General features: G+C 39.1%; 1 protein-coding gene across 2 annotated transcripts in view; it reads left to right on the top strand.

Moving 5' to 3' along the window:
* The window catches only part of LOC140910713 (cytosolic beta-glucosidase-like), a 90,984-nt gene extending 87,243 nt beyond the window's left edge, over nt 1-3,741 (top strand). For both annotated transcript variants that reach the window (XM_073342389.1, XM_073342387.1), the window contains exon 6: nt 3,480-3,741. In XM_073342389.1, the coding sequence (XP_073198490.1) occupies nt 3,480-3,691 (212 nt within the window). In that variant the 3' untranslated portion in view covers nt 3,692-3,741. The remainder of the gene's footprint in view (nt 1-3,479) is intronic.
* The last annotated feature ends 10,201 nt before the right edge of the window (nt 3,742-13,942 follow it).

Genomic DNA, 13,942 nt, shown 5'->3' with positions numbered 1-13,942 from the left:
ATTGTTAGTGATGTCATTCTTACAGGAGAAGAATCAGTGATTAGCACAGAATGCAGCATGCAAAAAGAAATCCTATAGCACATTCACGAAGACACGAACTAAGCAAAACCAAAGCCCAATAAATCCTTTACTAGCCTGGTATGAACACACACATTTCTGATATTGTTTTGAAGTATTAATTGTGTCAAATGTATTATCACATTGGCTCAAAGAATAGTTATATACTGAACAAGTACAACCACATTATTTTTTCAGATATGGTCCCCAAAAGACCTTAGCAAAATATATAAACAAAACTCACAGACTTGATGGGAGCCGATGGAGGGATTTGAGGAATGTGGTTTATTATATAGTTGGAGCAGAAACAATGGTTAGATTGAAAAAGGAGTGGAGGATGAAGGAGATTGAAGAGAGGAGTTTACAGTGGTTCAGGTGAGAGGGAGAGAACTAAGAGGTGAAGCAAAGTTTAAGCAGTGGGGCGGGAGAGGAAGGGAAAGAGGCTAGAAGTGTTGTAGAGAAAGAAGTGATAAGATTTGGTGAGACCCTGGAAGTGAAGAGAAAAGCATGAGGAGAAGGCAAATTACCCCAAGGTTGCAAGCTTCAGTTATTTGGAGAGTAGTTGTCAATAATAGGTAAAGCTGGAAGCAGAGACTACATAATCATTTTTAGCCATATAACATTGCAGGAAGTGGTGGGAAGTCCAGGAGAAGATATCACAGAGACATGTGATATAAGCCTGGACAAATGTCAGGGGTGGAGAAGTAAATTTAAGAGTCATTAGCCTGTGGAGATAAGAGAGACTGTGGGAACAGACAAGGGCACCCAAGGGATGACTGTAGAGAGGAATGATGACAGAGCATGGGAAATTCCAGCAGAGACAGGAAGGGAAGGAGAGGATCCATTAATAGTAATACGGAAGGAATTGTCAGCTAGGTAAAGAAGCAAGTAGTCAGTGTCGCAGAAATCCAAAGATGAGAGGCTCTTGTGGAGAGGTAGGTGGCTTATGGTGTCAAAGGTAGCAGAGCTATCAAGGAAAAATGAGTACAGAGAAGTGACCCTACAAGGAATAGACAGTTAATGTGAAAAATGACAAGACAAATTAGATACTTGGCAGTACACCTAAAGGATCTCCTTCAGCTATTGTGGCCACCCACATTGGCAGAGTAATTAGCACAACTTCCAGTTATGGTGATTAATGGTATAATGGGGGCAGAGAGATCTATGTCTATTTATATCGTGCCTGACATCATAATATCTAGACAGCACAGCAAAGATTAAAAGAGGCAGTTGCTATCCAGTTGTGGTCTGTTCTCTCCTAACGTGCTTAGATGAGTCCAGTGTAAAAAGATATCCAAGGTGAGCAAAAGCTTGTCAGCCCTGTCAAAACTGGAAAAGGCCTTTGTAAAGAGACGTGTCTTGTCCTGTGCTCTAAAGGTGGCGAGAGACAAATTAATCATAATTGTTAGAAGTATGAGGTATTTGTATTTTGAAACTGCAGCGAAAATACCCTTTATTGAACTTTGGGAGGAACTATCATTTACCAAAAAAACCGAAGTCTTTTATGGTCTGTGCAGTATAGAGAGAGTGCACAGTTTAACTAGGAATGTTGGGAAATCGTGCTCAAGGCTTAGAAATAATGAGCTCCTAATGTGTTTTCTAATCAAAGTATCGGCATGAAATTCACTATTTGGAGAATGTCCTATTATCAAGGCAGCAGTGTATCAAAAGTTCACCATAGATATTATTTTTGTCTCTCATCTTTTTATTTGACGTGTCTTCTTCTCCCCCTCCCTTTTAATAGTTTTAAGTCAAAAGCACTAGAAACACAAGAAGAGTGGTGCTTATCCCATTTGTTCCAGCTTCCTTGGACCAACAGCCATCCCTGTCAGTCTGAGTTATCTTTGTGTGCAATGCTGTTTTGAGCAGAGATTTCATACACAAGTTCCCCCCCCACTCCCCATCCAAGGTTTAGGTACCTCATAAATCAAATTGACAAGTCACGTGATGATGTTTCGTTCCCTAATTTGTCTACTGGATGCAGAAAGACATGTACAGTAGGTTCCTCCGTGGTTTATTTCCTAACAATAGCACAGCATTGTGTAGTTCAGAGACTATGTCCGACTCCTTTTGGACTGTACCTAAGCAATTCTATACCTAAATATTTTTCTGTGACAAGAAGCAGAGGCATGTTCCCACCATTGCTTCTGAATATTCATGGCTGCTGTGGAACTAGTGGCAATTTAAAAGAGAACTTTTTCCTGTCCTTCCCTTTGCTTTACAGGAGAAACAGCATTTATTGTTGATACACTGATTTTCTGTTACATTTTGTTCAAAAATTATGCAAATGTATAATTAGTGACACACACAATTATGGTTCCTGGAATACAGAAGAAAGAAGCAGATTAGCTTTGTTTTATCTTCCCAGTTAAACCAATCAAAGGAATCCAGGTTTTCGTAAACTTAATTTTTGCTCTTTTTGATTTATCCAAGTTATATGTGCATTATCAATTTTCATGCAATTGCACTTCATTTTATTTTATTCAAGGAAACCACCAGCTAGTCAGACAAATTATCACTTGATTATTTTTTCAACCTTTTTCTCTCTCGTATGTCCCTGCATCATGTACAACTGCAGCAGAGGTCAGTCAAACAATAAATGGTAACATTAGCTTTAGTTCAGGAAATATGTATGTTGCATATGGAAGAATTTGGGATTTAAAATATTGTTTCAAAAGTAAATGTTGCACATTATTTTCCTCCTATTGTATGTTATGTGATCACGTCTGTGTGCAAGTGGGCAACTGTACTCGACATGGCACATATACTGTATGGAATTAGAGAACACTTTTAAACCCAGTCTCTAAATCAATGAGTCACTTCTGAGGGGTTGGAGGTCTTAGCTCTGAAAAGAGGAAAGAGCATGGCGTATGTTCTAGGTTTCAGGATTTTGTTTTATAAGGAATTGTTTGAAGAATATTTTTCACTTTCTTAGCCTTTCTATTTTAAGAAATTAAGACCTTTTAAATAGTGAAGGTCTACACTAGGTATTGTCTTGTATTCACCTTTGAGCTAGCTTGGTAGAATGCAGCCAAAGAAGCTCCTATTGTCTTGTTAATAGAGAGTTCCACGTAAAGTCAACTATCCTTTTTGTAGTTTAGTGAGTTGTAGTGGCTATGAAGGTGTGAGACTGACAGCACTGTATAGGACCAAACACTGAACAGTAAAACACTGTCATATCCAGCTCTGCTAATGCTTCTCTTTACCTTACTGCCTGGATGCTCCAGAAAAGTAAAAGCAGACCAGTTCTCTGAGCTACTACCCTGGCAAAGAATATATCTTTTCATGGACTGTCAGTATTGATATTTACATTGTTTTTGCCATAGCAGGTACTGTTAAAAGTGGAATATAAAAAAAATCAGTTAATCACAAGCTATATATGTGCTACATTTGTAAGGTTACATTTGTTGTGTTAATTTCAGCCATCTCTCTTGATGATGTCCACCTTAAAGGATATTTTGTGTGGTCCCTCCTTGACAACTTTGAATGGACTTGTGGATACAGCTGTCGATTTGGACTTTTCCATGTTGACTTTGAAAACCCAGCTCTCCCTCGTGTTCCTTACCAATCAGCAATAGAATATGCCAAAGTTATCTCCAACAATGGACTAACAAAATCAACTGAAGAGCTGTGATGATCTGCCTTTTGGTTTCTAAAAGCTGTCTCCTTCCTAAGAAACCATATGTGGTAAAATAAAAAATATATATTTTAGAAAATGATGACTAGTCTGTGTTTTTATATAATAATTAAACTGACAGGTTCAGTTAGGAATACATGATTTTCCTTGTTGTGTAAGGAGGGAGGAAGTAAAATAACTGGCAAGTTACTTTGTAGTGGATTTGGCAACTGTGATTTCAACTGTATGTTTAAAGGAACACTGTCAACTTGAAATCTAATTATTTTAAATGTGAGCTACTACTAGTTTCAACTGCCTGTGACTTTCCTGCCAGCTCTTGTAATTTTACAGCCACCTTCTCCTGTGTTCATATTCTTTTTTTTCTCCTGAGGCTGCATGAAAGCCCCAAACAAGCAGAAGAAAAGGATTATAGTGAAAACGATTATACAGAAAGTGTTGACAAATGAAGAAAGCAAATCAACACAAATATGGGATTTAACACACACACACACATCTCTTCTAATTCTTTCAGTTTGAGTAATGTTATAAATATAATTACTGTCCCCAAGCTCTCCAAAGGAGAAGGGGAAGCAGTGTGGAAATTGCACCCCGGAAGGACCTCTCTGAAGTGCAGTGCCTCCAGGGGTGGCACAGGTTCCGGAGCAAGCCTTGTGCAGGGCTGTGCCAAAAGGCACAGTTTGGGCCAGTGTAGATAAAAAGTTGTCAGAAATGTGAATCTTGAACTTGATGGGATCTCTTTAAAATGTGTTCACATGGCTTTGAAAATTTTATCAGTATACTCTTGCTGTAACAAAGCTCACATCAGAGCCAAAGAAAAAAGCCCTGTTATAGCAAAGGGTTCAGTGTACAATACCAAACAGCCTTCCGCCCCTAACAACGGGGAGAAAAAAGTTGAAATCACTCTTTATAAAAAGGAACCATTTGCAATAGGAAAAGTAACATGAAAAACTGTAAACCTTTCCTAGAAACGAAACACACAGCTCTGATGCTTAGATTAAAAACAAGTTGTTTTGCTCTTACATGTGATGTGTACAATGTGCAGCTGTTCACAAAAGACTAGAAGACTTAATATATAAACAAATAAGATTGCTGGCTTTGTTCCTTTTTTATTATAAAAGCCACATCTACTTTACCTGTTCCACTGTTATAACAATGTGCTCTGGTAGGATTAAGACTTTATTTTTCTCTCTTTGGCATTTGTGTTGTGTGTGCAGAGAGGAGAGTGAAAGAGAGAAACTAATAACCCTTTGCTGTTACTCTGTGTAGTGTCTTTCATCCCAGGATCTCTAAGTGCTTTTCAAAGGATGGGTACAGTAGGTATTATTATTGTTATTAAGTTTCCCATTTTTACAGCTGGGGAAATAGATTAATGAAGAATAAGAATTTTATATTCAGCTCTTATGTTGAAGTTAAATCTTACACATGCTTTCTTTTCACATAGGTGTCGTATACCTCCTCTGAGGTTGTCCAGCTTATCTGGATCTAACAGGCAAAGTTTATAATAAACTTTAAGTTGCAATAACATTTGAATATGTGCTTAAAATCTATTTCTGTAAAAATTAACCTCCTGGCCCTTGACTTTAGCGATGGAAGACTTGATCTCACCCACTGCAGTGTGAGGTTTGTTGGCGGCAGCAGCAGCTTTCAGAGCAAAGCTGGGATCGCAGTTATGCTCCATTGGTGTGATTTTTCTCTCCTCACCGTGGAGTCAGCTTCTTTTGTTCTTCTTTTTCTCTTCTCTCCTTTTGTGCATGACTGCTTTGTTCTAACTTGCATCAGTTTTAAAGAGCATTTTCTTCACTTTCGTGTTTGCATCAGGCATTTTTTTCTTTAATTTTCCAGTATGGCTAACACCAGTGTAACTCCACCAATGGTGGCAATATTGAGAACCTTAGTGTAGACAAGGTAACACTGGCTGCCAGCATTTTTACTGCAACATAGCATAGACTGAGATGAAATCCTTGTCTATACTCCCAGTATTACCATCATTGGCTGCTAGATTGGGCCCATAGGACCACTAGCATCCAGCTCAAGTTAGAGATTCTCCCCTGAGTTACCCTGTGTGCACTTCATATTCAGCCAAGGAGATGGGTCATAAACTTTTGTGGCTAATGTCTGTTGCTTATCAGTGTTATTTACAGTACAGGCATGTTTGAAACAAAGCAGGCCAGGGGAGAGTCCCAAGGAATCCTTTCAACCAGACTTCCTGTAGTTTTTTATTGAAATAAAAGCCAACTATAGAGAGTATGATCTAATATCACTCTCAAGCATATTGTGTAAGACGGACTGTGTGCATCTCTTGATATTCATGCAAGGTGAAGATAGGGCTTTAAGGCGCATCATCTAAATAATAGAAAGTGTAATTGAATTAGCATTTTTGTTAGTAACTAATCACTTCTGCACCATGCTTGACAGTTCCACTTTTGCACTGCATAAACAATGAAATGTCAGTGAGATTCTAACCAATCCAGTTTTTATATTTGCACGTAGTGTGCAGGCTGTTTGATTCAGTGGTTTTGGATCTAGAGCTCTGAGCAGATCTATTGAATGCTTCAAGTCTCTCTTAATTTGGGTTTCCTGCTTTTGTGAAATGAGATCATTGGCTTCCCATAGCAGGAGATCCTACTGCTAATCCATACAGTCAGGGACAGCGTTACTTTCTATTGTAAGAGAGCCCTACTTGGATTTCTGATATGTTAGACCTTTACAACTGTGTTCATGGTATACCTGCCTAATGAACATCATAAATAGGAATTCTATAGTGGCAGTACAGTCTTTCTGGGATTGACCAACTCCACCTTACTGAGATAATTTTCCTTCACTTCTTGTTGACTCATACATCTGAAACGATTACTTTCCATCCTCCCATTATTATAGCTGTCTAAGCATGTGCATACGTACACTATAATAGCTGGCACTGTCTAGTGCTCTGTTTGCATAGGAAGCAAAGTATGACACATTTTATTCCCAGTCTTTTTAAAAAGCAAAAAAAATTCCTATCCGTGGTCCTGATCCTGGAATATGCCACACACCTCATAGAATATGATGTATACCCTCAAATCCCGCTGACAGTATGTTGCAAAATTGAGTCCCGTATCATCATAGAATCATAGAATCATAGAATATCAGGGTTGGAAGGGACCCCAGAAAGTCATCTAGTCCAACCCCCTGCTTGAAGCAGGACCAAATCCCAGTTAAATCATCCCAGCCAGGGCTTTGTCAAGCCTGACCTTAAAAACCTCTAAGGAAGGAGATTCTACCACCTCCCTAGGTAACGCATTCCAGTGTTTCACCACCCTCCTAGTGAAAAAGTTTTTCCTAATATCCAATCTAAACCTCCCCCACTGCAACTTGAGACCATTACTCCTCGTTCTGTCATCTGCTACCATTGAGAACAGTCTAGAGCCATCCTCTTTGGAACCCCCTTTCAGGTAGTTGAAAGCAGCTATCAAATCCCCCCTCATTCTTCTCTTCTGCAGACTAAACAATCCCAGCTCCCTCAGCCTCTCCTCATAAGTCATGTGTTCCAGTCCCCTAATCATTTTTGTTGCCCTTCGCTGGACTCTCTCCAATTTATCCACATCCTTCTTGAAGTGTGGGGCCCAAAACTGGACACAGTACTCCAGATGAGGCCTCACCAATGTCGAATAGAGGGGAACGATCACGTCCCTCGATCTGCTCGCTATGCCCCTACTTATACATCCCAAAATGCCATTGGCCTTCTTGGCAACAAGGGCACACTGCTGACTCATATCCAGCTTCTCGTCCACTGTCACCCCTAGGTCCTTTTCCGCAGAACTGCTGCCTAGCCATTCGGTCCCTAGTCTGTAGCTGTGCATTGGGTTCTTCCGTCCTAAGTGCAGGACCCTGCACTTATCCTTATTGAACCTCATCAGATTTCTTTTGGCCCAATCCTCCAATTTGTCTAGGTCCTTCTGTATCCTATCCCTCCCCTCCAGCGTATCTACCACTCCTCCCAGTTTAGTATCATCCGCAAATTTGCTGAGAGTGCAATCCACACCATCCTCCAGATCATTTATGAAGATATTGAACAAAACCGGCCCCAGGACCGACCCAGGATCCAGGACCAACCCGATTCCAGGATCAGGACCGATCAGGAAAGTGCTGATGAATTAGGGCTCTCTTGTTTGCATAGATTGTAGTGTGATCACTATGGGAGCTCAGCCCTGCTGTTAAATCAAAGTCTCCTTGAGCCTATGTTACATTTCTGGATGTCTTTCATGTTCACTTGAAGATACCCTAAGTGACTTGGGAGAGAGCGTTGAACAGTCCTAATGTTAAACTGAATTTAGATTAAAAAAAAAAAAGGTAAAATAGGAATGATTTAATTTTTATTTAATATTTTGTACTTTGTCAATTGTTAATATCTAATTGCACAATAAAAGTTCTTAAACTACATTTACTCAAAACTAATCTATATTGTTCATTTTATTTGTCTTTCTTATGCAGTCTTTATCTTTTTTGTGTTTCTTACCCATTCTTCCTTGTTACGTTTTATAGTGTATCTTATTTACAATTTACCTTCTCCTCCTATAGTACTATAGAATATAGGGGTATTTCTTGATTTTAATTAGGACATTAGTGGAATATTATTTTATTCTATAGGGCAGATTTATAAGTTTTACAACTATACAAATGGGCAATGCATTTTTTGTCTGCAAAAGAAATTAATAGTTTTCACTGTAAAGAATATATTCCATCACATTTGGTCTACCAGGTGAAATAAATATTCTGAGTGCTGACATGCAGGCTTACTGAAAGTGCAGTGACCATCTGCATCTCTCTGTTGGGCTTTAAAGGCCAGTTCTCCCTTCCAAAGATTTATAATACAAAGGGCAATTCACTAATTAGTACTGTAAATTAGTGTTGCCATGAGGTTAAAATAAAAAAAAAACCCAACCCTAACAGCCCCTGCAGTATTTCAATTAATGTTATTTTTAATTGCTTGTATTAGCATTTGAGAACAAGATTGATTAGCTTTTGACCACCAAAAAAACCAGAACTTGAAGAAGTTAAATACTGAAATGGAAGTTGTTAATTATACTTAAATATCCATAGATACTATACATAGAAATCTGGAAGGTCATCAGAATGCTGGAGAGGGTGTGTTTTATTTCTATTTTATTTAAATGAAAACTTACATGTTTGGATAGAGCCACATTTATTTCTCATGTTCTTTTAATTGATCACAGAAATTAACATCCCCCAAATCACTCTAAAAACAAAACAGCTTTACTATTGCATCTGTTTATTGAAAGTAATTTTAGAAGTTGCTGAACTTTAAAGTGATTAGTTAATTCTCAATTTTTGATTAAAGCTGCCATGAGTTATCCTTTTTAAGGCCCCAATTCAGTAAATGGTCCCTATTCAGCAAGACATTTAAGCACCTGTTTAGTCCCATCAAAGTCAATGGGGCAGATCCTCAACTGGGGTAATTTGTTAGACCTCCATTGACTTCAACTGAGTGATCACCATTTGCACCAGCTGAGGATCTGCCCCATTAATGGGCTTTATCACATGCTTTGCAGAACTGGAGTCTAAATTCTTATACATGAGAGGCCTGGTTGTTTAATGGGAGCTGAAAATGCCTAGCACCCTTACATTACCTTCCCGTAAATGAAGGATATGAATCTTGCCATGGTAACAAAGACTGAAGTGTTAATTGACAATGTTGCTATGTCTTCTCTGTCCCCATCCCGACCTACTTGCTTGTGTCATCCTGTCACATCTTGTCTTTAGACTGTGTCTACACTTCAGGCTGGAGTGTATGCAGCTTGAGGAGACATACTTGAGCTGCTCTAATTGAGCTAGTGAGCTAAAAATAGGTCTCCAGCAACTCCTGCAGTGGTGCAATATTGTAAGCGGGTGCAAGGCAACCTCTTATGCCCCTGCCCCTTCCCACCATGGTAGCACTGCGGGAGGAAAGCAGAGCTTTCCACACTTTCTTAATGGTTTCTAACTTTTTGCAGTTGAAATAAAAGGGAGAGAAAGGGGTGAAAACTCTAAAAATCCAAACACCCAAAATGAAAAACCTGTCTTTCATTTCCCAAAAACTGAAAGGAGGAAACAGCATTTTAAGTCAAAATGAAAGAAAAATGGTTTTGTTTTGAAATTTCAATTCAGGCTAAAGATTTTGTTGTCTCAAATTTTCCAACTGGAAAAAAAATTACACTAATATCAACATTTTCTCAAAAATATTTTTATATTGAGAAACTCACATTTTCCAAGAGTAAATATTTTCATGCCAAAAATGTTGACCAGCTCTGTTTAAACTGAAGAGGATTTTTTGTCAATTTAATAGAGGATCAGGGTGTTTTTTGTTTTCTTTTTTAATATTAGAGGCAATATTTTAGATTTAATTTGATTAAGCAATGAGACTATGGTAAGTGAAGTGACTGAGGATCATGTGAGAAACAGTGATCACAAATAGACAAGGTTGCAAGAGTCAGTCATTAACTTTTTATGTATATAAATGAGCAAATCTATATCTTCAGTTAATACACTAAAAAAATCCCCAACATAGTGACCAGCACGGAATTTGTTTGATAATTCTTAAAAGCTGTTGTTGAATTTCTAGATGCAGTGCACAAGCCAAATAGGATGCTCTATGTCATTAGTAGAGAAGCAGATGATAAATCAAGTTAGATAGAATTAATAGTGTCTAATACTGGATTACCATATTTGGTAGTGATCACCATATTTTGGGATATAATTGTCCTTAGCGGATATAATAAAGAACATAAAGTATGAAAAAGCTTTAAAAAAGTGAAAAGGAAAGATGATAAATGTGAGACTTAAACACACCCATTCAGTTTTAAAAATAATTATCTTGAAGGATATTTTAAAAAAAATTGTACATGGACTTGTACAATCATAACACAGTAAGCTGTGTACTGGTGCAAGTAAACTATGCTCACCAATCAAGAAAGGAGAACAACCTTCCAAATGTTTTGCATTTTTCCACAAGAGACGAGGTATTTACAAGAAAATAGCACTGAAAGTACTTGGGAAAACTGGTGGGTTGGGTTTTTTTTCTTTGTTTTGCTTTTTTAATGCTTTACATTTGGACTTCATTAGTGTGAGTCATTTGCCTCTTATCAGGATTGTGGCACACAAAAATTGATACCTTAAACACTTTTTTTTTTTTTTTTTGCTTTTTGTTACGCTTTTATTGTATGTAGAAATGCAATGGGATTTTTTCCCCCTGTCCTGCCCCACTCACCACCAAAGAGACATCTGAGCCACAGAATTGGAATAATTGCTTCTCGGTGAATTCCACAGACTTTTAATTGGACCTCAAGTACCACTTTCTAGAGTCTGTTGCCATAGTTGTATATTTTGCTGTAGTTCCCAAAAAAGGGCAGCATTGGAAGCTTCAGTCAGGCACTGATGAGTGTACACTTATGCTGCATGCAAATTTCATGGTATAGTGCCACAGGTACAAAATCTTGAATAGAACTACCCTAAAAAAACCAAGATAATAATCATCTTGCTGCTCACTACTTTCCCCAGGGTTTAGAGGAGTGAGCACAAAGCTGGCTACAAGGAAGTCCTTGGGTTCTCTTCCATTAGCTGACCATAATACTTTAAAACTATTATTTAGTTAGGCCACAGAGAACCACTGTGAACTAAACAGTTATGATTCCCACTTTAAAATGGAATAACCAAGGCAGAGAGAGAGAGTTTTAGGTAACTTTTCTCACACAGTAAGTGCTTGTTGGGGATTTGATAGACAGATGCCTAATCTACAGTATCACTGAGGGAAATCCCTTAACCTCTGTTTCTCATTTTATCCATTTGTATATTGGGGGGTAATATCTACCTATCTACGTATGTGAATGTTTTATTTCCTGTATATGTTTCGATTTCACCTGCTATATAAGGGTCATTCCTTCCCTCTCTCTCACACTACTAAGTCATGTACCCTCTCTTCATCCTCATCTGTAAAAATGGGGCTAAAAATATTTACTTCATAAGGACAACCCTGAGGATTAATTAGTAAGGTGCTTTGTAAATGTAACATGCTACATTATGGAAAGAAAATCTTACCACTATCAAAGTTGTAACTAACTTTCCTTTCAGTGCAGTTTTGATATGCCCACACCAGCAAACAGACATCAATTCACCCAGAATGGCGAGTAAGAATGTATCACCCTCTGGTTGCTGACACCCTAAGGGTAATCATCCTATTATGACAAATGACTGTTCTCCTTAATCTCAAGTTCTAGTAGTTTGTAACTGAGAAAGATCAACAAACACTAGGAGAGGAACAGGCAAATGGGTAGATGAGGATTACACAGCTATCCTTAAAAAGAAAAGGAGGACTTGTGGCACCTTAGAGACTAACAAATTTATTTGAGCATAAGCTTTCGTGAGCTACAGCTCACTTCATCGGATGCATTCAGTGGAAAATACAGTGGGGAGATTTATATACACAGAGAACATGAAACAGTGGGTGTTACCATACACACTGTAACGAGAGTGATGAGGTAAGGTGAGGTATTACCAGCAGGAGAGCGGGCAGGGGGACCTTTTGTAGTGATAATCAAGGTGGTCCATTTCCAGCAATTGACAAGAACGTCTGAGGAACGTTGAGTGGGGGAATAAACATGGGGAAATAGTTTTACTTTGTGTAATGACCCATCCACTCCCAGTCTTTATTCAAGCCTAAGTTAATTGTATCCAGTTTGCAAATTAATTCCAATTCAGCAGTCTCCCATTGGAATCTGTTTTTGAAGTTTTTTTGTTGAAGAATTGCCACTTTTAGGTCTGTAATCGAGTGACCAAAGAGATTGAAGTGTTCTCCAACTGGTTTTTGAATGTTATAATTCTTGACGTCTGATTTGTGTCCATTTATTCTTTTACATAGAGACTGTCCAGTTTGGCCAATGTACATGGCAGAGGGGCATTGCTGGCACATGATGGCATGTATCACATTGGTAGATGTGCAGGTGAATGAGCCCCTGATAGTGTGGCTGATGTGATTAGGCCCTATGATGGTGTCCCCTGGACACAGTTGGCAACAGGCTTTGTTGCAAGGATAGGTTCCTGGGTTAGTGGTTCTGTTGTTTGGTGTGTGGTTGCTGGCGAGTATTTGCTTCAGGTTAGGGGGCTGTCTGTAAGCAAGGACTGGCCTGTCTCCCAAGATCTGTGAGAGTGATGGGTCATCCTTCAGGATAGGTTGTAGATCCTTGATGATGCGTTGGAGAGGTTTTAGTTGGGGGCTGAAGGTGATGGCTAGTGGTGTTCTGTTATTTTCTTTGTTGAGCCTGTCCTGTAGTAGGTAACTTCTGGGTACTCTTCTGGCTCTGTCAATCTGTTTCTTCACTTCCGCAGGTGGGTATTGTAGTTGTAAGAATGCTTGATAGAGATCTTGTAGGTGTTTGTCTCTGTCTGAGGGGTTGGAGCAAATGCGGTTGTATCGTAGAGCTTGGCTGTAGGCAATGGATCATGTGGTGTGATCTGGATGAAAGCTGGAGGCATGTAGGTAGGCATAGCGGTCAGTAGGTTTCCGGTATAAGGTGGTGTTTATATGACCATCGCTTATTAGCACTGTAGTGTCCAGGAAGTGGATCTCTTGTGTGGACTGGTCCAGGCTGAGGTTGATGGTGGGATGGAAATTGTTGAAATCATGGTGGAATTCCTGAAAGACTTCTTTTCCATGGGTCCAGATGATGAAGATGCCATCAATGTAGCGCAACTTCAAAAACAGACTCCAACGAGAGACTGCTGCATTGGAATTAATTTGCAAACTGGATACAATTAACTTAGGCTTGAACAAAGACTGGGAGTGGATGGGTCATTACATAAAGTAAAACTATTTCCTCATGTTTATTCCCCCCCCCCGCCCGCTGTTCCTCAGACGTTCTTGTCAATTGCTGGAAATGGCCCACCTTGATTATCACTACAAAAGTCCACCCCCCCACTCTCCTGCTGGTAATAGCTCACCTTGCCTGATCAGTCTAATTTCCGTGTGTATGGTAACACCCATTGTTTCATGTTCTCTGTGTATATAAATCTCCCCACTGTATTTTCCACTGAATGCGTCCGATGAAGTGAGCTGTAGCTCACGAAAGCTTATGCTCAAATAAATTTGTTAGTCTCTAAGGTGCCATAAGTCCTCCTTTTCTTTTTGCGGATACAGACTAACACGGCTGCTACTCTGAAACAGCTATCCTTGACTCTTTAAAGCACTGTGAGACCCTTGGGTGGAAGGTGATACAGAAG

Source organism: Lepidochelys kempii, chromosome 4 (genome assembly GCF_965140265.1).
Source record: "Lepidochelys kempii isolate rLepKem1 chromosome 4, rLepKem1.hap2, whole genome shotgun sequence".
NCBI lineage: Eukaryota > Metazoa > Chordata > Testudines > Cheloniidae > Lepidochelys > Lepidochelys kempii.
The sequence above is the reverse complement of the archived record's forward strand: the minus strand, read 5'-3'. Positions and strand labels throughout refer to the sequence as shown.